The 23,092-nt window shown below is 46.9% G+C and overlaps 7 protein-coding genes across 7 annotated transcripts; 6 read left to right on the top strand and 1 right to left on the bottom strand.

Moving 5' to 3' along the window:
• Nucleotides 1–12,968: 12,968 nt before the first annotated feature.
• CCR75_005506 (uncharacterized protein) lies at nucleotides 12,969–13,431 on the top strand (the record flags this gene model as incomplete). The annotated part of the gene is made up of 2 exons (XM_067963587.1): nucleotides 12,969–13,188; nucleotides 13,226–13,431. The coding sequence occupies 2 exons, from the start codon at nucleotides 12,969–12,971 to the stop codon at nucleotides 13,429–13,431; spliced, it is 426 nt and encodes a 141-aa protein (XP_067822417.1).
• A 1,610-nt stretch (nucleotides 13,432–15,041) lies between these two features.
• Nucleotides 15,042–15,485, top strand: CCR75_005507 (uncharacterized protein; the record flags this gene model as incomplete). The annotated part of the gene is given in 2 exon segments (XM_067963588.1): nucleotides 15,042–15,188; nucleotides 15,207–15,485. The coding sequence occupies 2 exon segments, from the start codon at nucleotides 15,042–15,044 to the stop codon at nucleotides 15,483–15,485; spliced, it is 426 nt and encodes a 141-aa protein (XP_067822416.1).
• A 111-nt stretch (nucleotides 15,486–15,596) lies between these two features.
• CCR75_005508 (uncharacterized protein) lies at nucleotides 15,597–15,956 on the top strand (the record flags this gene model as incomplete). The annotated part of the gene is made up of 2 exons (XM_067963589.1): nucleotides 15,597–15,668; nucleotides 15,747–15,956. 2 exons carry the CDS (start codon nucleotides 15,597–15,599, stop codon nucleotides 15,954–15,956), a joined length of 282 nt encoding a protein of 93 aa, XP_067822423.1.
• A 37-nt stretch (nucleotides 15,957–15,993) lies between these two features.
• On the top strand, nucleotides 15,994–16,188 carry CCR75_005509 (uncharacterized protein; the record flags this gene model as incomplete). Its single annotated transcript, XM_067963590.1, has 1 exon — nucleotides 15,994–16,188. The coding sequence occupies one exon, from the start codon at nucleotides 15,994–15,996 to the stop codon at nucleotides 16,186–16,188; it is 195 nt and encodes a 64-aa protein (XP_067822422.1).
• Nucleotides 16,189–16,199: 11 nt separating this feature from the next.
• CCR75_005510 (uncharacterized protein) lies at nucleotides 16,200–16,833 on the top strand (the record flags this gene model as incomplete). Its single annotated transcript, XM_067963591.1, has 3 exons — nucleotides 16,200–16,250; nucleotides 16,406–16,487; nucleotides 16,577–16,833. The coding sequence occupies 3 exons, from the start codon at nucleotides 16,200–16,202 to the stop codon at nucleotides 16,831–16,833; spliced, it is 390 nt and encodes a 129-aa protein (XP_067822860.1).
• A 79-nt stretch (nucleotides 16,834–16,912) lies between these two features.
• On the top strand, nucleotides 16,913–17,505 carry CCR75_005511 (uncharacterized protein; the record flags this gene model as incomplete). Its single annotated transcript, XM_067963592.1, is given in 2 exon segments — nucleotides 16,913–17,011; nucleotides 17,026–17,505. 2 exon segments carry the CDS (start codon nucleotides 16,913–16,915, stop codon nucleotides 17,503–17,505), a joined length of 579 nt encoding a protein of 192 aa, XP_067822861.1.
• On the bottom strand, nucleotides 17,020–17,247 carry CCR75_005512 (uncharacterized protein; the record flags this gene model as incomplete). The annotated part of the gene is made up of 1 exon (XM_067963593.1): nucleotides 17,020–17,247. The coding sequence occupies one exon, from the start codon at nucleotides 17,245–17,247 to the stop codon at nucleotides 17,020–17,022; it is 228 nt and encodes a 75-aa protein (XP_067822859.1).
• Nucleotides 17,506–23,092: the final 5,587 nt, after the last annotated feature.

Genomic DNA, 23,092 nt, shown 5'->3' with positions numbered 1-23,092 from the left:
GCCTTTCGTTAGGTGACGTACACTGTACGTGCAGAGGAAGACTTCCCTTAAGACAAGTTAACTTAAGAGGGTAAATTGAAAACTGTATTAACATAGTTAAGTGTCTTAATCTATCTTTGTAAATGCTAACTTAACTATAACCTAATACTAAACATGTAAATGAATTCTTATCTCTATCTTATCTAGTAAGTATCTTTTGATTACTTCTACAGCTGATTAGTCTGCGGAATAGATAGACATAATGGCCTATACCTATTTATGGATAAGAATTCAGGACATTACTATATAAAGTAATATCCTCCAAATATTATCTATCTTTTAGATAATATATTAATTAACAACCTTTAAGTGTTAATTTCATGTAACGCTACACCCCGTTACAATTGATGAGCCTTTCTGGCAAAAGCCACGGCTTCTTTTCAGGGGCGAGATGAAACATTTTACTGTCTTCACTCCCCTGAGTGGTACCCACTGAAGCAGGGGTACCGCAAGGACTTTTCTTACGATGGCTAACGCCATCGTCGTCACCTTGCACAGAGACACGTGCAGGTGACCGTATGGGAGACCGTACGGGAGATCGTACGGGCGATGAGGGATCATCCTCATCGTCGGATCCAAATAGACTGTTTACACGTCTATCAGAATGAGCCCTCTCATTCGAAGGCTCATAGTCAGCCGCCTGACGGATATCAGGCGACTGTTCCATTCTCCCCGAGTCGGCCACTTCATCCGACTCGCACTCGTAGTCGACCTCCAAAGAGGGGTCGTATTCACGTGGTGAATCACCACGTGCACTCGCAACATCTAGTGTTGTGCGAGTGGAAGACACTACGGCAGACGTTCCGTCTGCCGCAAGAGATAACAGTGCGTCACCCGCGGCTGCACGAACGGCAGCCGAAGGCGCAGCACTATTAACACCCCGCATGAGTTTGTTCTTCATGCGATGGAATTTAAAATGATGGTTCTGACCAATCAACATCATTTTTAAATTAAGTGGTCACATATTGACCACTCCATCCAGTGATAGTCAGACTGATTGTCGTTTAAGGGAGGGGTGATGTGACGGGGTGTATCGTTAGATAAAATTAACACTTAAAGGTTGTCAAGTATTATATTATCCAAAAGGTAGATAATATTTGGAGGATATTACTTTATATAGTAATGCTCAGAAATCTTATCTATAAATAGGTATAGGCCATTATATTAGTTTATCCCGCAGACTAATCAATTGTAGACGTAAACAAAAGAGAGAGATAGATAAGATAAGATTTCAATTGCATGTTTAGTATTAGTTTATAATTAAATTAGAGTTAACAGATAGAAAGAAGAGATACTTAATTATATTAATACAGTGTTCATTTAACCCTCCTTAAGCTAGTTGCCTTAAAGAGAAGTCTCCCTTTGCACGTACTAGTGTACGTGAAATAACGTAAGGCACCACTCGCAACTGAAGCAGTGCGAAGTGGACTTGTACTGAAGCAGTACAAGTCGTAGTGCACCGTTACAGTTATGTAGAAGCTTAAATACAGAAAAACTCTACGGTTTAGATAGGATCGGGACCGGCCTTGACTGATCAAAAGAGAGGGAATAAAAAAGAGAGAGGGTTCAAAATTTTAGGCCGGAAATCTATTCAAAGCATCATTCAATAGAGCAGCCGCATCCAGAGGGAGAAAGGGGAAGGAATCGTGTAATAGAAGAGGGAACTACCACTGTATACCTGAATAATAAATTCTTCATTTCCCGCCTTCAACAAGCAGTCGCTATAATGACTGATGTGAGGACAAATAGAACTATTGTATCCCTCACTGTGAGGGAGCGATTGTTTTTTTTTCAATTCCGACTTTTTTGTCTGTGCATGGTATCAATGCCAGCACGCGAATACTGCAAACCGGGCAGCTACACGACTAAGTGAAGCTGCTAGCACTGCCAACATTTGAGTAGACTCTCAGGCGTGAACCGTAGAGAGCAAGCCGCCTCCGACTCCGGTTGGAGATGACTTTACGAATCGGCGCCATCGTCCGACTCGGTTGCTACTGAAAAGGCCTCCCGTCACCCGAGGCCAAAATCACCAAAGCTATGGTTTCTGGCGTGACAACCAAAGAGTTGTTCGCAACGTTGTTTAACACGTTTGAACCTCTTAATGTGGAGTCATCTTGTGATGACTCCTTTAATGATGAAAGCTCGGGTGTGCATAAATGCATTATTAGTTACGAAGTGATCATAAGGATCAATTCAAGAGGAATGTTGGTTCCAGCGCTAACATTAGCCAAATGGAGAGGGACCGTAAAACGTTGCAGTTTGCTCCCAAAAAGAACCCTGGTTGACCTCTACGGCAACCTAATTCGATGGTCAAGTATGACCAACGAACGGTTTTTAACATCCAATGTTTGACTCATCCAGGCTTCACAAGCCCAGTGAGGACGAAATTAATCTTCATCGATGACTTTTCGGCATCGATGGCACGCTTGCAAAGATTACAACTCCTTGTTTCACGCTAAAAAACATTCATACAGTGTGCAAAGCGCAGGCTACGAAGCCTGGCTTAACAAACTTATTACATTACGTGACCGCTTTAAAGCACGACCCGTAATCTGTGCACGCTATAAGCTGCACCGTTTGTTTAGAGAAGCAGGAAAACCTTGTCTCTCGTTTGGCGACCCATGTCCGTGCTGCTTTAAGGGTGTATTCTATGCACTAGGGAGGCGTACTTCCTTGAAGACCCTCATAGGAGGTCGTGCATCTCTTCGGAGATGCGCGAAGGAATTGATAAGCTACAATCATTTTACGAACGCGCGAAGCGCTCATTTTCCGATGAACCTTGAGCCAAAGAGTGGGATTTGTCAAACTTTTGGACGAGACCCGGAACACGTCTGTCATTATTTAAAATCTCGTTCCCAATAATCGTGCGAGAGTGGATACGTTTGCCATCGAACGAGACATTTCCGTCGGACCCACTCACCTCGCGGTGGTTTGAGAAGCTTTCATGTCGAAAGCGCTTCTCACAGTTCGAGTCCACTAAATGTATGGGAAGGAGAAGGATGAATCGGGTTGAGCTTACTCAGTGGGCCCGATGTTTATCATCTTGACCAAAGTCGCGTTCTCCAGAATTTGCAGGAGGACGCTAATCATGAGCGTTCTCATCTTCGCAACTTAGTGTCGACGGTCGACAAGGTTTATTGCGAACAATTCCAGAATCAACACACGTTGCGGTCGTTGAATTGTTGAACGAACGAGCGCATCGTCGCTGACCCGAGACCATCAGTCTTTGGCGAGTGCTGAATCATAGCTGAAGAAGCCTCGTACTGGTAGTAGGGGGTGGAGACGTTCGACGTAAACCTACGATGCTTGCACATCTTACGAGGCAGCTGAATCTTGTACGCATTGTCTTGGTGGCGCAGTTCACGAAACGGGCCAATATATTTGGGCAGTAACTTATTACTGCCCAAATTCGTTACTACACGTTTAGATAGATTTACTGTAGACAGTAGGGCTAGTATTAACTTTAACTAAAAGAAAATTTAGACATTAATTTTATCCGAGTTCCGTTTCTGCCGGTCTACTGCATCAGCGATGGAACGTGCACGAAACGGAACACTGCTTCTCGAGCCATCAGGTATTGTCCTGCTTAATCGGTTATGTCTTTTGTTTTCAATGCGCCCAGTGCGCACTGCAGATTATATGATTCCACACTTTAGCGAGAGCTTCATTGCTCTCAGTAGTATATTGTTATTGTCGATGCTGGGTAATTTAGCATTGTCATTTTCAAGATCAGCAAAAGCGTTATTTCTGTCACTGAGTTTGTCTTCTACAATGTTGAGTAAATCAACGTTGATACCTTCGCATTGACTGGTGAGCCGATGCCTAATGAGCAAAAGCAAGCGAGTCCTCCTCTTAGTTTAGAGTGACTTTCAAAACAGGGTGGCAAAGCATCGAATTGTTGGTGGCAAATTCTTAAATCGGAACGAGCCTATTCGAACTCGTAAAGGAGTCGACGCATCCTCGAGATTTTTCTTCGAGGACAAGATAATTTGTAAGTTCCTTCTGACAATTCGTTTCAAGAAGGTCATAAATTGACATTTTCAACTAGGTTTAAGCAATTTGAACACCGATCGTTTCACGGTAGCGTTTTGGCATAATTTCCAATTCCGCCGTGAGCAAACATCTTGATCCCAAACTAGTTCACGGGGTAACCCATGGAGTCAAAACATTGTGTCAATAAAGACACGAGCACAGCCTTCGGCTGTGTTTGACTATGGAACTGCAACAAGATGTACTATCTTGCTGAAACGGTCAACAAACACAAGGAAATCCAAAGACGAGGTTCATAGGTATGGACTGCCAACACTCATCCGGGACAGGCAGAGGCTGTAATGAAGCGCGGGATAAGCCTTGGGCTTGACCCGTTGACTAGCTTTGCAAGCACATCTGTACTTGCGGACGATATCATACTGGTGTGGCCACTTGAAATCACAGGTTACCGTGAGAAAGGTTTATTACGTCCACGATGCTCACTTATTGGTGCATCGAGACATGCGGAATCGCATTCACTATGAGTGAGGATGTAGACACGCGGTGTAACGCCAGATATGTCTTTATAATACAGCAAGCCATTGCGTGTTGCGTATCGAACAGATGGACCCCGATACAATTTTGACAATCCCTTTTATGGATGGTCGTGATGGATTTCTAAGATGGTCCATCAAACCTTTGAGAGCCTCATCTTCTTAATAGGCTCTAACGTCGTCAAATAACATTAATGACAGAAAAAATATTGTTACAACAGTGAGCTGTTCAGCTGTTCATTTGCACAGCCGGCTCAAAATCAGGCCGGTGCGAAAGGAAATCAGCGACGGCATTATATCAACCTGGTTTATATTCCAAGGAGAACATTATTATAATCCGCGAAGGAAGACAATCATCTCGTTCATCTATGAGAGCGGTGTGCGCAAAGACGTTTTGTCCTAAAAGCCGTGAACGGTAAATCTCTTACGAGATAGAAAATCAAATTAGCTAGTGCGTATTTCATGGCGAGGAGATCCGTGTCATGCATTAGATAATAACGCACAGCTTGTTGAAGCTGTCGCGTTTCAATGCAGACGACGCGCTATTAAATCTATATCGTACTGCATTAGCGTAAAGCCGATTGCAAAATCGCTGGCTCACAGACCGCCTGGCTTGGTCCGCAAATCGCCAATATTGATGGTGCATCAAGCTTCGCTTTATACCCTCAAATGAACGCTGACAATCAGCGTTCTAGGACCATTTCACATTTTTCTTCAACAAAGAAGAAATATGTGCTGTCGCATCGGCCCAATTGCGGGAGTACTTATGCAAGTACGCCGCTATGCCGAGGAACTTTCGAAGTCCTTTTCCATCGACTGGCACAGTCCAGTCAGTGATGGTCATGATCTTTTCCGGATCAGGGCGAACACCATGTTTACCCACGATGCACCAAGAAGTGATATATCGTTTGCAGCAAATATGCACTTCTGGAGATTTGCATGCAACCTATGCGTGAGCATAAGAACGGTTCGGACGTGAGCTCGATGAGCTTAGCTTCCAAATATCCACTCATGGCTCTGAACAATATAAAAAAAAATTGGTGCAAATACCCGCACCGATCTCAACAGATCGGTTACACATCTGTTGAATGTTGCAGGGACATTACCAAGCCCCTGTGGCACAACTCGTTACTTCCAAAGCACTCCGCTTGGTATACTTACTGCTACTTTGTTCACGCATGGGTATCTGATAAAATCCACCCATCAGATCCATGGACGAAAAGAAGATACTTTTTGACATTCCCTCAATAATTACGTATTTTCTCGGTTGAGCCGGTACCGTTGCAGCGTTCGATATGTTGAGCGCGTGCACAATCTGTCACCCATATACGCGTGAAGCACTAGGAAGGTAGCGGATTGTGCACGCGCTCAATAAATTGAACGCTGCACCAATATTAGCTCAAACGCCGATAGCAGGAAAAGACATGGTATGTCAAAGAGTACCATCTTCTTGTCAATATATCTGATGGATGGATTCTATCATCCTTATGCGTGAAGAGGATATTCAATGCCCCTGCAACATCGAAGATGTGTAACCAATCTGTCAACAATAGTGTGGGATTTCGAACCGAGATATTTTGATGACGCCTTCGTTCATAAAAGCCACGAGTCAAAAGTCGGACGTTGAAGTGCATCGTTCCCACGTCCGAAAGGTTCGTGCATTTACGCGTGAGCATAAGTTGCATGCCAACTTCACGAAGTGTATACTCGCTGCAAGCGAAACACCACTTATTGAGTGCATGTCGGTAAATACGGTGCACGCCCTGATCCGTAAGCGATCAAGGCGATCACCGAGTAACCTGTGCCAGTCGATTTAAAGAAGCCTCGAAGGTTTCTCGGCTTGGCGGCCCGTACTTACATAAGCACTCCCGAAGTTGTGCCGAAATGACAGTACATCTTTCTTCTTCGTTAAAGAAATGTAAAGTTGTCATAGAGCGATGATTGTCAGCATTACTATGAGGGTGTCAAGCAAAGGTTGATGCAATTGCCTATCTTGGCGATTGCGGACCAAGGCAGATGATTTCATGCGGTCTGTGACGCAAGCTATTTTGCAATCGGCTGTGCGTTAATGTAATATGACACAGACGGTGCAAAGCGCGTCGTCTCCTATCAATCGCGTCATCTATAACCAGCTGAATGCAATTGCCCAGTGTATGACGAGGAGCGCATTGCCATGAAATATACACTGGATAAATTTAAGGTCAATCTCTTGAAAGATTGACCGATCAGTGTTTATACGAGCCATGCGGCCGTAAAAAGTTCACTCATCGCAAAAAAATGGCGAGATAGTTACCTTCCTTTCTTGAAGCATAAATTCTCCGTGGAATTAAAACCAGGACGACTAAACGTCGTCGCTGATCCCTTATTTGTGTCGGCACGTTTTTTTTGAGCCGGTGGTGGAAAAAATTAAAAGTGAGCATGAGCCTAACGCTGCAGCAATATGTGTTTTGACATGAACATTACTTGACGATAGAAGAGCCTATCAAGAAGGCAAGACTCTAAAAGCTTTGATGAATTTCCTTAGAAATCCATCACAACAATTCTTAAAAGGATGGTCATAATCGTATCGATTCTAAACAGATCAATACAAAACACGCAATGATTACTGTATTACACAGGTATTGCAGGCGACACATTTCATTTCGCATTCCCACCCATAATATTCTGCGTTTACACATCTTGTATCAGTACCAATATGTGGCTATCGTGGACATGAGAAATTTATCTCACGATAACCAAAATTTCTACTGACCACCCCAGTTTATATCCATTCGCAAGCTCTTACGTGCTTGCGAAGTTTGTCAAAGGTTGAAGCCCAGTGCTTGATTCTGTACTCCGTTAAAACCTCTGCCTGTTCCGGCAGAGTGTTGGCAGTCCGTATTTATGAAATTCGTCTTCGAATTCCCGAAGGCACCCACAAGAAAATGGTATTGTTGCGTTTGTTGTCGTTCCAGCTAAATCGTACATCTTGCTGCAGTCCCGGAGTCGATCACAGCTAAAGGCTGTGCTGATGTCTTTGTTGACACGATATTTCGACTCCGTGGATTAACCCGTGAGCTGGTCTCAGGTTGAGACCCCTGGTTCAAGGCGGGGTTCCGGCATTTTGTGTTCAGATAGATACTTGGAACACAGTTAAAAATGTCAACTTTTGACAATCCAGAAAAAATGGCCAGACTTATCCTCGAAGAAATACATCGCGGAATCGTCTATTCACTTACGAGTTGAAGCGAGTTCTTGCCGATGGCAGGATTTGCCATCAGCAATTCGGTGCATGCATCATCAAAGCATACACCACTTTTCGTGAACGGCTGATGCCAACCACGTATACCCGCCTAGTTTTAAAGTGACTCCTATTCAAGTGGGAGAGGTACTCACCCGAGCAAAGAACAATCTAGCTCTTTCTCATCCTGCATTGAATCTACGGTCAATGCGAAGGATATCAATGTTGAGTCAATTAACATTGAAGGGGACATACTCAATAATAGCGATCAGGTTATAGCTGACTTTGATGACGATGCTGAAATACTCAGCATCGATAACAACAATATTAGTGCGAACAAAATTACTCACGATAGAGGACAATGACATTTCCGCAGTGCGCACCGGGCGCACTGAAAACAAAACCAAAATCGAGTCAGCAGGAGAATTCCTGCAGGCTTCATAGGCAGTGATCCGTTTCGTACAGGATTCAATTGCTCATGCGATTGACCGGCAAATCCGGGACTCTGGCAAAACTTAATAATAAACATTCCATTAACTAATGCTAAAGATGTAATCCTACTGTCTACGGTAAATCTATTATACAGGTAGAGACAAATGCGGCACTAATTAAATTACGGCTCAGGTACATCGGCCCGTTTCGTGAACAGCACCGCAAAGACAATGCGTGCACGATCGAGCTGCCTCGTAGGATGCGTACGCATCCTACGCATTATGTCGGGCGTTTCTGCCCATGCCATCAAAACGAGGCTTCTTCCAGTTCCTGAATAAACTGGCATGGTCTAAGACATCCGCTAAAGACTGATGGCCCCAGGACGGAGACTGGCTCTCACAAACCAGAAGCTTGACTACACCCTTCTAAATTGACGAACTGCCACCAGTCCGTCTTGAAGGGACTGATGTGTCCGTTCATTTGCCAGTTGATCAACCGCAACTTGCGCACAGTTATGCAACTGTTCACACGAAATACCGTCGACCGTCATCGCTAAATCGCGACGATGTGATCTTTCGTGATCGACCTCCACCCATAAATGCCGATGGACGTGATCCTGGTCACGTGATGACTCGGGTTCGACGAATGAGTAGAACACGGTTTTTCCTGCTCCTCCACATCCCTTGACGGATTCGAGTAGTGAGAATCGTTCTCTAGTCGAACGCTCCTTGAACCAGCGCAAGGTGAAGGTGGTTCGATCGTTGGCGAGGTTTATCCACCCTGGCATAATAAATGGCAACCTCGTTCCCAACTAATGATAGATGTCCCAGGTTTCGTTCGACAATACGACAAGAAGACCCATCCTCTTACTCAGAGGATCCTTTGCAGAACGAGCGCTTCCCGAACTCGTAAAGGATTGGAGGTTCTCAATCCCTTCGCGCATCTCGCAAGAGATGGGCGTCCTCGAATAATAATTTTTAAGGGAGTATGACTCATGGGGCATGACAAGACAGCAGCATGAGTCCACCACGAGAAGCAAGGCAAGCCTGCCTCTCTGGACACGCGGTTAAGCTTGTAGCGTGCACCGACTACAGTCCGTCTTTCGAACAGGTCACGAAAAGCATTCAGTTTGTCAAGTCAGGCGTCGCAGCCTAGGCTTTGCACAGTCTGTACAAATGATTCCAAAACTTGGAATTAAGGAGTGACATCCTTCGCCCGCTGCATGTGAAGCCTCGATACCGGAAAGTGATTGATGAAGAGTTCTGTTTCGTCCTCACCAGACTTGTGAAGGCTGGATGAGTTGAATTACGAGCGGTCGTTTTTCATACCTTACCAACGAGTTATGTTGCCCTAAGAGGGCAACCAATGTTTATTTCGGGAGCGAACCGCAACGGATTGCGGTTCACCTCCTGTTGGTTCATGTTAACGTTCACGCTTACATTACTCTCGGAGAGATCAAAAGGATCACTCTGTCCCTGGATGCATACTAGCACCACCAGTAGCATGCTTAATGAATTGACCTTTACGATCTACTCCGTTCCTGATGTTGCATTCTGACATCACCAGAGCTATCATCGTCTATGGAGTCATCACAAGATGACTCCACACCAAAAGGGTCCGACGAGCAGTTAAACAATTTCGTCATCACCTCTTTGGTTGTCACGTTAGAGCCCGTAGGCTTAACAAACGCAAATTGGGTGAATCGGAGGCATAACAATTGAAAACGAGTCCGGTGATGAATCCGACTCGTGCTAGTTGGAGCTGAAGGTGACGAACTCCTCACACTAGACGCATTAGCGTCAACTAAAACATTTGCATCACTACCAGCTACCTGGAGCCGTGTATCTGACAGCTTTGCGCCTACACAGGCTACGCGCACGGATTTCGCTACCATGCGCAATTAAAAGTTGGAATTTATTTAAAACCAACGAGTGCTAATTTACAGAGAGACACATGATAGTATTATCTGTCACTTTACAAAATTTACTATAGTGACTTTGTTTATAGGGGGATGTAATGGGGTGTCTCGTTTCCTAAATATTATTTTCATTAATCGGAATAATAAATACTATTCCCCATGATAGGAAAAAAATCGTTTTCTAAAAGAGGAAATAAATAATGAAGTACAAAACTATTATCGTTTATTAATTTTGACTAAATGTTCCAAATTACAAAATTTGGTCATATTGAGACAAGAAGACAATCGTTCAATTGATTAGTTGATTTAATTTTAAATCGCCCCATCCAATCAATACAAGACACGATAAACGGTGCGCAACGGAGGCGCATTGGATAATTAGTCATTAATATTCGAAAGCCAGTAGATAGATGATCCTTACAAAATAACTTAATTTATTAATACGGTATTTATTTTTCCTTATATTAAAGCCTTAGTAGTAACCCTTAGTAGCTACGACTTCAAGCTACTTAGAATCTTCCTCTGCACATTATGTCGTTAAGGAATCGAGGCACCTATCAGTGGTACTGTTGTCAGTACTGGCAAAAGATGCCCCCTCAAAGTATTGAGAGGTTATTCCCTCAAGTTTAAATTGGGAAGTATCTTCTCCAACTGCTTCGACGTATGGTTTGAAAACCACAGTGATCTCCTCTACAATCAACTCTCCAGTCGATCAAGGACTTTTGCGCTGTCTCTTATGGACAGCGTCTCGTTTTTTATGCTGCTTTCGAAGCAAGCATCCTAGTTTCGCACCACTCAACCAACTCGATTAGTCAAACTTTAACACTGCCTCTGCTTGTGCACAATATGTCGACGTCGCAATGATGGACCTTCGACGCTGCATGTGTTTGCGACAGGCGTCGGGAATCTAACTCCACAGTGTGATGGGTTGTCACACGGAGTCGTGCAAACGACGAACCATAAGTGAGGCTATTGCACTCACTCGTCGGACATCCACACGCTTATGCACGCTCTAAGACGGTCATCAGATGGTCACCTGATGAATGTGACGCAGGCACCGTAACGGCTTGATGCTGCCAGTTTTTGCAGGGCTCGTTCTTTCTGAGCCATGGTATCCAAGGATGACATCAAATTTGTCATCCAGATCCAGTACTATGTTTGTGAGTGAGGAGCACCTTTCCTCAAAAGACTTGCAAATTCTTTTGAGATTGCTGGATTGGTAGATCGCTTTGCACCTACTGAACCCGACCGTTTTTTTACGATCCGCCTCGCGGTTGCGATTTCGCAACAGCTCGGACCCGCGTTCTCCGCTACTTTAAGTGAAATGTCGATTGCTGTTTTAGTGTTTCTAGGCACTGGGCGTGGGGCACTACGTAGTAGCCCGCCTTTTGTTCGTTTGCGACAGCAGCATATATATGCTGCTAGCGGGCCGACGCTTTCGCGGCGACTAAAGCTAAGCACCTGCTCAAATTAGAGGCGCTTCATAAAGCGATCTCTGTATCGGATCAGGAGAACTTCAGCCTGAAACAGGCTATCGTTCACTCTGGCTATCGTCTAATAAGACGACAAGAAAACAGAGGTCCAGAATCTATGGACTTCTCGTATGTGGAGAGCGAAAACCCTCGCTCTTCGAGTTCGGTTTCAGGTTTTAAGCATCCTGTTCTCAACACCTCCGCGTGTTGAGAGCTTGCGGGTGAAGCAAATTTCCTTTTTATTGAGCCATGCCGAGTTTATGGATTATGAACTCGGCTATAGCCGCGTGATGCTCGTCTCTTTGTCGAACAAACAACGGCTGGCCCGCCTTCAGTCGAACTCATTCGTTCGACCACTCTTTATGCAAGGTCATTCAAATGAGTGAACGTTTCACGCATTGCGTAGAAGCCTTCTTGATGGGCTTAAAAGCTCCCTCCTTCTTAATCCAATATGTCCATTTTGGATACGACGTTGAACGGACTACGAAGTGCTTTAGGTGTAACAGGGCACTTTTGCTAGGACTGATAACAGTGCTAGCCAACCTACGCTGGTAACAGTGAATTTAAGGTTCCTCCATTACTTCACGTACACTAACGTGCAAATGAAGGTTACAAATAGCTAAGAAGTCTTAGCTACTAGAGGTCGATGCTAAGGCTTTAGTACAGAGAAAAAGTGAAACTGGTTTATTATATTGAGTTCCTGCGTAACGATCATCTATCCACTAAATTTAATAAATATATTATTAGCTTTGTATAGCGCGTCCTTGCGTCCCGCTTAATTGTGTCTTGTAACGATTAGGGGGTTGATTTAGACTTTAATCAAACAATTAATAGAAATATTGTCTTGTTGCGTCAATATTACTAAATTTGGTAATATTGAACTATTAAGTCAGAATTATTTTAGGATTGTAATTTTGTATTTTCTTTGTTTATATCTTCTTAGAGGAAATAGTATTTACTGCTCCTCGTGTAGGAAATTATATTTATGTAAGGGTACACCCGTCTCAACAATAGCTTTTGAAGAACTTAAGAAACAACTTGTTGAATTCGTGACTATAAAGTTGAGAAAGAAAAGCTCTTTTCCTCCAAACTCAAGGCGGTATGCCGTCGTCAAGATCTATATGTATAAAGCACAAGGTGAGTGAACATCAGCTTCCATTATTCTCTCCTCCGCCTTAAAAATTAAGTAAAGACAGTCTCGTCGCACAAGTTACAAGATCTTGCGCTCTAGGTAGATTTTATAACTGGTTACTCTTCAAATCGCCGTGCCCGGAGCAGAGATTTGACTGAGAACCCGGGCTAGCCTTAGTTAGTCCATTAAAGCGAGCACGTCACCAGCCGCGGCGGGTGGTGATCAAGGCGAGATGGACGGTGCCTCTGGATGGGTAGGGGGTAGGGCAGCTCCGCAACAGCTGTATCCTCCAGACCCCGGGGGGGGGGGCAGTGGGAAGGGGGCGGGACACTCGACTCCGCACCGCGGAGACAAAGACTACGGGTCTCCTAGCCGCAGCCCGCAGATACTGAACGAAATCTATGGAGGTGTTCTTAATACCGGGATAGACGGCGATCAAGGGGCTCATCCACGTGAGTTGGTAGAAAATCCTCCCAGTGCGGGTAATAGGGCGGACGGGGAGAGGTCTGCAAAGTGAGCGGCCCAAAGACGACAGGACCAAGCGAGAAGGGGAGGCCAGACTCAAGGGGTCTGAACTCCAGGCGATTGGCCCGCGGCGGTGTAGGCGTGGGGGGGGGGCTTTGTCTGAGCAGCGGAACGTGGAAGTGACGGGTCCTAGCGGGCCCGTGATCGTTCTACCTCCGCAAAATGAGTGACGAGCAGATATTTGCGGCGGTGACGGCGGAACTTTGAGCCGCTCCAGAGGCGGTTCAACGGGAGGCGCGGAAAGCCACTGTGGCAGCTTTGTTTGCGGCTGAGTTGGAGGCGCTAAACATGCCACTCGATCGAGTACCAACGACGAAGCAGCGGTACACCAGGTTGAAAGGGGCCGAGTCGGATTAGCTCTTAGGATTTTTTTGAAGAAGTCAGCGTCGTGGATGGCTGCGCTTATGCCGAATAGTGTAAGCACGCCCGGGGAATATGTCGGGATCTGTACAACTCTTCCTGGTCTTCATCGACCATTTTCGAGAGTAGAACCAGCAAAGTCAAGTGGGCAAGGAAACCTGTGCTACATCAATGGGCGTCGGTCCTCAGGTCAATCTGCTGACACGGGCCTACGGACTGAAAACTACCAAATGTTTATGGTTAATCCATCCAAGTATTCGGCGGAAGAAATCAAACAGCTGAGGGTAATATGTGCATTCCCAGGTCGTGACCGATCGGGTCCGCGCCTCCGAACTAGCACGGAGGTTGAGTGGAAGGTTATTCAGGGGTTGGTAGAGGGCCACATCATCAGCCGGGGTCTGCCGCATTTTCTCAAGAGAATTTTCACTGCGATGGACCGCTTGTGGTTCCAGATAACAATTCAGATGCAGGTGGAGGGCAAATTGTCCTTTCTCTCGTTGGTGCTGGGACTATCATAACCAGCCGGCAGCATACTTAAGCGTTGAAGGAAGACATATTGCTGGATGCAGAAGGATTTAAAGTGAACCTTGGGGACCTTCATATGATGCTGAGTCAAGTCAAGATTATAAGTTACAACAAGGGTCAACGGTCAATCCATTATTTTCTTTATTCGTACTGCGACGAAGAAATTTCCGGCGCACGGTAGTCCCGTTCAGACGCCGTTTGTATCAGCTTTAAAATCCTCGTGCTCCGAGCGCGGGGTCAGTATGGAACCGGCAGATTGGATGCGACGTCACCAGACTAACGACTGTATCAGAATACGTGGTATCGCTGTATAACGACACACGTTTTATGGACATCGGGCGGCTTACTGCATTTTTCACAGAACTTATTAGTACTGAGGTGGAGCTGGAGAACTTGGACGCGTGTACATCCAACTCTCGCACCTCCACGGTATGAAAATTTAACGGTCCAGTTGGACGGTTGCCCCGAGTTTCTTCGCGTCATCGTGCGCATCGGCTGGTATGGGATCTACATAGTTCTTAAGCATCATGAGGTGGGGCGGCGGCTGCAGTGCTTGGTTGCGAGTCTCTTGGCCACCCCATATCAAGATACGGTTATTCTGCCAAACATTTACAGTGTTCGGGGGGGTGATTGCTTTCGAAGGGGAAGTATTGGCCCCTGAGGATCTCGCTGTTCCATTTCACAGCTTCGAGGAAATGAAGGTTGTGGCAACTCAACGGATCTGCCTACAGAACCAAGCAGATAGGGTGGCAGAATCGTCGGTTAATCCACCCGAGGTGCACGTCCGCGTGACAGAAAAAAGGTCTCGCTCCTACCATTTCTACAAGTGTCCAGGATGTCAGCTCGCGTATCAGCGGCCGGGCGGCATCTCACCCGGTCCTCTCGGCAAGTCCAGATGGCGTACCCATCTCAGCTCCGAAACCGCTCTGGGTCACGGTGTCTCGACGAGGTCGTACGAACCGTCATGGAATCATTAAAGCGATTACTACCCGTCGGGCTCCTAGGTCCATTGGTAGCTTTAAAGCAAAAGGAAGGTGCTGAAGTACGAAGCCTGCTTTAGGAAGCGGACTGCCTAAAAGAGCAGCTTATGGAGATGCCCGCTGAGACCGAATTGGTATCAGTTACGGAAGATTCGATTCTACAAGTGTTGCGGTTGCGGCACGTTGCCACGCCGGCGCCAGAGAATTGTCTGGCGCTTGCGGTGGTACAAGCACTGGCCAACGACGACCTAGCACAAGCGGAGACAATTCTGAATAGGGCTGCGACGTGTGTGAAACAGGGATTTAAATACACAGGTCAACTACAAATGACGGATCAATTCGACCATGCAGAGCACTGAAAAATCCTGGTAAATGTACGGCGACGATAGATGACAATGTCCATTAAAGAGTCTACCAAACAATTTTAATGGTATCTGGAAGAATACGCGGCCAGCGCCACGAATAGGGTAATGCTAACCGGTCACTATAACTTGAGAGGAAGCGCCATGCTTCTTATGGCTGCCAATTTTTTGCAACGAGATGTTTACGGGATCGGGCAGCCAAGCGATATACACCACCCATGGAACTGCTGCCTTTATAGGCCAAGCTCGATGACTTAGGCTAACAAGGTGATTGAGACAGGGGACCAGCTCATCTTGACTATATCAGAATGTGTCGAGATGATAGCGACAGCCAAAAGAGCGGACCCAATAAATTTAACTCTTATACTCTGGTACACAGACCGTCACTATTCGGCCTACGTTCACTGCACGCTACCTGGTCCGCACGACTCTGGGGTCTTGGCTGATGATGGCCTCGCTGAGGGGTGACATCAACGAGCTGTCTACCAGACAAGCAGTCGGTGACATGACGTACACATTGCGCCAAGATATTCACTTGAATCTCCGGTGGTCCCGGTATCCCGCACTTCTCGAGTTCTTGGTGAATACGGTTGCCGCCAGCTCTGCGGACACCCAGCTCCGCTTAATGACGACAAATCTTCTTCAGACTAGCCCAGCGGAAACTCAGCGGCTGCAACTGGCATATCGTCTTCCGGTATAGGTGATGGTACAATGGCAATCTTGGGGGGACCGAGCGGGCGGCGCTTTACGACGTTCGAGCTGGTAAAACGGAGCTCCAACAGTTGCAAGGTCCTGATCTCAGCACAAAAAATTGGCAGAGTATCCTAGCGAACGGTAGTGCAGACACCGTTCCTCCATAACTGCTACCAGAACTGCCATCGCCAGGGTATACGTATTCAAGTATCGATCCAGTTCAGGCGTTGGTGGAGCAGTCCGGGGATAGTGGTCATACCAGTCTAGTAATTCGTCACCAGTCAACGACACTGGTCACTCAACGTGGTCAGAGAGCTAAGCAGCCGGTCTGCGTGACGGCGGCGGTCCAGCATTACAAATAGAAAGATTGAGGTCCTGGCAGGACATGTGACAAGACCTTGAGTCGGAGTGGCCGAGGACAGCACTTAGTGGGTTCCCAACGGTGGGGTCCAATAACATTGACTGGAACAAGGTGGCCCAAACGGAACCGCGGCGTCTTCCCACTATGGTACGACGCTTTCCTCATAAGAGCCAACTCCTGCAGGTTTTGAGCGATGAAACCCTCGTGGCGTGGTCCGCGGTATGGCGCCAAGAATGTATGTATGATCGTCTCGCCGTGTATCAAGACCGGGTGTCTGACCATGTCACTTGAAGATGGCTTAAGGATTGGAAGGAAATAACTTCGCGCCAAATAGCCCGGTCCTCACTGGCACCTCTCATCGATAGTTCGGATGATTGGCGGAGGTGAAAAGACAGCGGATACGGCGGTGACGACCTTCTCCGACGGTGTGATATACCCTACAAGGAAAAATTTGCTCGTCACATCATCTGTGTGCTGCTATAGAAGGCCGAGATCCAGTCCATCATGGGTGAGGACGCCGCAAAGGACACTGGCATTGCGTCCCAGTTGCGCCGTCATTTTGCGGGTCTGACAGCCCTGACGGCATATCGCTCGGCATTCACGGAGATGGTCAACCAGGACGACTGGACGATACTCGACACGTTCTTTGAACACTCTATCACCCAGATGAGTCTTCAAGTCCACCCCAAAACTAAGGACAGCCATTTGAGAAGTCAGTACCTGGCGACAAGTCAACATGTGTCTCAAGGGGATCTATACGGCTTGTACCATCAGCTTAAATGGGACGGAAACTCTCTAGCAGACGGGAAAGCCGCTCTCGACAGGAGAAGGTTATCCGAGAGAAACTCAGAATGTGAGGGGACTTACGAAGGAATCAAGAGCCGGTTGGTTCGAGGCTTGGCGGAGAATGCCGACGGGTCAGCGCCCAATTGTTCGTTGCATACAAGAAATGCATGTAAATAGTGAGGAGTTAGCTACGCGTTTGCAAGATGACTGGAAGCGCAGGTGAGGACAACCACAGCTTGTCACAGGGTCTCTTCTATCATACTGGAGTGTCGGTGCAGACAAAACGGTGTGTGTGGCAATTTTACTCGACCCACGTCGAGCAGCCGAGGCACGTCCATGGCATCCTGAACTGTGGGAAAACCGGGTCGTCTGCGTTGAGATCGGAGATGTCCTGCTGGTGGATATATATGCGCCAAACCGTCATGCCGAAAGTGAAACATTTTTTCTCACCTGGTGGAATGGCCGTGGCCAAGCCGAGATACCATGCTTGCGGGCGATTTCAACTCAGTACAAAGTCCCCAACTTGACCGCTTGGGTGGCCAGCGCACTGGACGTCCAGAAAGTGCTTAGTTAGTCCACTTGCTAACTTTAATGGGGCTCGAAGACGCCAGTACATTGTCGGCCCCGATGGATGACGACGATCCACTAGAACCGACGGAATCTTTTACGGACCAAATCGGCGGCTAGCAGAACTGATCGGTTTTATGTTCCGCGTTGGTGGGCGTCTATGATGCAATGGGTGGAGGTAACGGAGCCGACCGTCGAGTCCGACCATCAACGGGTGTCTCTTGCTCTAGGGCGGAATGCGTTAAATGCACCCGAAAGCAGAAGTGTGCGTCCTGTCCAGTACCCTATTTCCTCCCAGAACCCAGCGTGGTTCAACAGGCACTGCTGTCAGAGCTGATCGGTCGGAATGTGGGGCGGGACCCATCAACGCGTACATGGGATGACCAGGTTCTCCGGTGTATTGCTGCAATCAAAATGGTGCGCAAGCGTTCAAAACAACGAAGCAAACACTATGTGGAAAAGGTTCAGCGGCAAACGCGAGCAGGTCTAACAAGTCGACAGCAACACATACACGCTCATCGAGCAACGCTTCGCGAGGAGTGTATGATTCACGAGGGGCGCCGACTTGAGCGTACGACGGATCGACTGCGATGGGATTTCAAGCGCGTTTCCGATTGGGAACGGGACGAAACAGGTACCAACCTTCACCAACTCCATGGGGCGGTTCGCGCCATGCCACAGTCGCTGATAAGTTTGCAACGGAGCGGCAGCAAATTTTAGGCCGGAGTGACAGCACTACACCGCAGTGGCGCATGCGTCAGGCGTTCGATGAATTCGTCACAATTCCGGAAGCTCGCAAAATAACTTCGATCGAAAATGCGTTCTTGCTTCAGCCTGTGGGCATGGACGAAGTGGTCACTGCAACATCAGGACTTAATCGGCACAAGGCGGCCGGGCCTGATGGGCTTTATAATTACTTTTATAGAGACACTTAAGCTATATTGGCGCTGGCGATGGTACTCCTCGGAAACGAATTACTGAATGGGACGGATCCGCCGCCTTCGTTTGTAGAAGACCTTATTATTCCACTTCGCAAAAAGAGGATGCTATGGATTACCGGCCGATATCGCTTCTTCAAACAGGGTACAAAATATTTGCCAACCCTATGGCAACACGTTTACAAGCTATTCTTCCTAAGGCAATTGGGTACAACCAGCAGGGATTTGTGCAGGGACGACAGATGATGACAACAGTCATGATGATGCGCACCGCAATCTCTACTGCTCGGGCTGAACCTGGCCTCGGCTGATGCGGCCGGGCAGAGAGCATCTCAACAGTCCTGTTGAGAGCCTCGCTCCAAGCCTGCTCATGCCTCAGCTCATCCTGAGTCTGAGTGACGGACTCCGCCGCAGCATGGCTTTGTGCCTCGGACGCGGCCCTCCGCTGTCCGAGCACGAATGCCTCAAACTGCTCCAACTGAGCAACATGTTGCTCAGGAGGACTACCCAGGAGCCTGGCCAGGGCTTGTTCACCAAGTCCCTGCGCCATTAGCCCTGCCACCTCCCGATGATGTTCGGAGAGGTGGGGAAAATGAGCCCAATCAATGTTGAGGCTCATCCTCACGTACACACGCAGAGATGCGGGTCGTGGGAAGGATTTCAAGTGCTACCAAGTGTAGGCGGGCACGTCGTAATGCGGCCACGCTCTACTTAGCACACACCCTAGCACAGCGAGGAAGCGGTTTGCACCTGCTTCTCTTGCGTGCAGTGAGGTAGTTGTGGTGGGCGCGCAAGCGACCTCACCCAACACACTAAGAACTCTGGTGAAGTGACGTCACGGGAGCGGTAATCCGTCTCCTCGTGCGCACTTACCAAGTAGGTAGTAAATTTCAGACTGATTTATATTTAATAGAATTAAATACAAATACCTATTTTTACCAATTAAAATGATATCTCTATAGATATCATTTAATATGTATTGCGAGCGTATCTTTATAGATACCTCGCGTAACTGATGACGCTAGCCGTCATCATGGATGACGCTGGGCGTCATCCCTCCTAATGTGAATGCACCCATGTGCATCACATCCACAAGGGTTGGTCACAAATGTGCACCACACCCGAGTGTTGGGTCTAATTACTATTATTTAGTAATTGACCATGCCCTTAAGTACACCAAATGTATAACGGGGCTTAACGGGGACTGTGTAACATTAGGGCAACTTTGGCCCGTTACAGCATGTAAAGTTACGTATCCATCCTTATTAGTCCGCCGAGTATGAAATTTGATATATCAAATTACAGACCCGGCTCGTGGCTGGAGAGCTGGAGTCTCCAAGGGTTGATAAAAGTGAGAATGATGTATTGGAGTGATTCGTGATAGGAACGGAGAATTAGTCCAGGCGTAAGCAATGAGAAAATAGTCATGCGCGATCACAGAAAAACTGGTCGTGTGAAATCCCCGGAAAACTGGTCTGGCGTAATTGCGAAGGTCATATGAGATACCAGTCTTGTCACGGAATTCATGCTAGAGAGCCATCAATGTAACGGGGCACTACGACTTGTACTGCTTCAGTAAAGTCCACTTCGCGCTGCTTCAGTTGCGAGTGGTGCCTTACGTTATTTCACGTACACTAGTACGTGGTAACTAGCTTAAAGAGGGTAAAATGAAAACTGTATTAATATAACTAAGTATATATCTTTCTATCTGTTAACTCTAACTTAATTATAAACTAATACAAAACATGCAATTGAAATCTTATCTTATATGTCTCTCTCTTTTGTTTACATCTACAGTTAATTAGTCTGCGGGATAAATAGATAAAATGGCCTATACCTATTTATGGATAAGATTTCTGAATATTACTTATTAAATAATATCCTCCAAATATTATCTATCTTTTAGATATTATATTTATTAACAACCATTAAGTGTTGATTTCATGTAACGATACACCCCGTTACATCACCCCTCCCTTAAACGATACTTACTCTGACTGTCATTAGATGGAAAGGTCACTATGTAACTACTTAATTTAAACCGATATTGATTGGTGAGAACCATCATTTTGAATTCCATCGCATGGAGTACAAATCCATGCTGGGTGTTGACAGTGCTGCGCCTTCGGCTGCGGTTAGTGCAGCCGCGGGTGACGCAATGTTATCTCTTGCGGCAGACGGAACGTCTGCCGTAGTATCTTCCATTCGCGCAACACTAGATGGTGCGGGTGCACGTGGTGATTCACCACGTGAATACGACCCCTCTTCGGAGGTCGACTACGAATGCGAGTCGGACGAAATGGCCGACTCAAGGAGAATAGAACAGTCGCCTAATAGACGTCAAGCGGCTGACTATGAGCCTTCGAATGAGAGGGCTTATTCTGATAGACGAGTTAATAGTCCATTTGGTTCCGACGATGAGGATCCCTCATCGCCCGTTCCGTCTCCCGTACGGTCACATGCACCTGCTTCTGTGCAAGGTGATGACGATGGCGTAAGCCATCGTAATAAAAGTTCTTGTGGGCCTCTGCTTCAGTGGCTACCACTCAGGGCAATGTAGACAGTAAATTGTCTCATTTCGCATTTGAAAAGAAGCCGTGGCTTTTGCAAGAACGGCTAATCGATAGCTTGTCTGGAGAAACTACTCCTCACAATTAATATCCATTATTTATTGCGACAAAGCTACATGGCCTTGATCCCAGCGCGAAGAACTTTCGCGCTGAGTTTGATTTTTATCTCGATGCTTTTCTTAAGCATCGATGGTTTAGTGGCAACAATAAGCGAGATAAAGTCTCGCGGATGCAAGCCTGGAGCGCGTTCATTCGCAATGTCAAAGACATTGGACGCGAAGCTTGGCTTCAAAAACTTAACGCGAATCGCGTTAAATTCGAGAGAAGAACCCCAACCGGTGCAAAGTATAAATTGCATCGGTTGTCACGTGAGGCTGAACTTCCATGCCTCACGTGGGGTGATCCCTGTCCGTGTTGTGTAGACAACTCGAAGAGGGTAAAAGGGGATGTCTACTCCCTTTCTTCGCCCTGGGGAAGGGCTCGCATCTCTATTGAGATGCGTGACGCGATTGACGTTTTGCAATCGATTTACAGGCGCCAAGGGCGCGTGTTTTCCGATGGGCCTTCTGAACCATCGGGTAAGTCTCGTCATACTGACGGACGTGGCCCTCAACGTCAGCTATCAGCTGGGAACGAGGCTTCCAGCTGTCATGTGAAGATGGATAACCACGCCAGCGAACAAGACAACTCGTTAGCTGCCCTTTCACGTCACGGTGGCTCTGTATACATTCCACAAGGAAACGTTGACCACCGTGGGAATCCACCAAAGGTTGTGGTGGAGGAGGGAAAAATAAACTCGAACCGTATGTCGGATCTAATGTCGAGGATCGACAAAATCGATCACTTCCTCCATGATTTGGAGGAGGGACTTGAACACGAGCGCGGCAAGCGTCGCTCGTTGGAGCAGACGGTGCAGACTCACCATATCGAGTGGTTGGAAGACCGTTCGAAGCGTGCGTTCTCCATGTTGGAGTACGAGCGGAACTATCATGCTGTTCGCGATGAGCTGTCGTCAGCTCATCGTAGTTTCGAGGATATTCGGAACCGGCATGAGAAACTTTAGGTTCAACATGAGAATCTGGTTCGCAATCACAAGATCTTTTAGGGATTATTAAAAAGAATGGTCAAATTCGTCCTCGGAAGAAGCCGCGTACTGATGGTACGGGCGGAGCCGACCAACGTAAAACGTAGGATGCATTCCCATCCTACGTGGCAATTATATTGTGTACGCATTGCCTGTTCGATGCAGTACACGGAAAGGTCCGATGAACTTGGGTAGTAGTTTATTGCTACCCACATTAGTGATTACACGCTTAGATAGGTTTCCCGTAGAGAGTAGCACTAGATCATTAATTTTAAATGAATGAACAGTTGCTCTTCCATGTTCGTCTGCATTCCGTTTCTGACGGCCACTGCGCTAGCAATGGAATCCCGAACGAAACGGATTATTGGTTCTCGAGTCAGCAAAAAATCCTCTGCTTACTCATTTGTTTTGTCATTTTCAGTACGCTTATTGCGTACTGCCATCTCATCTTCGATGTCGATAGCTTCGACATCGACATCACTCGCATCGTTGGTAACTTCGACGCGTGCTGAGCATGAGCCAGAAATGGTTTTGCTCGTGCGAGTCCACCCCCCTTAAACTAGAGGATCCCTTTAATTGGGTGGGTATGCGAGGATGGCGTAAGC

Source organism: Bremia lactucae, linkage group LG1, assembly GCF_004359215.1.
Source record: "Bremia lactucae strain SF5 linkage group LG1, whole genome shotgun sequence".
NCBI classification, from domain to species: domain Eukaryota; phylum Oomycota; class Peronosporomycetes; order Peronosporales; family Peronosporaceae; genus Bremia; species Bremia lactucae.
This window is presented reverse-complemented; position numbering and strand designations above follow the sequence as displayed.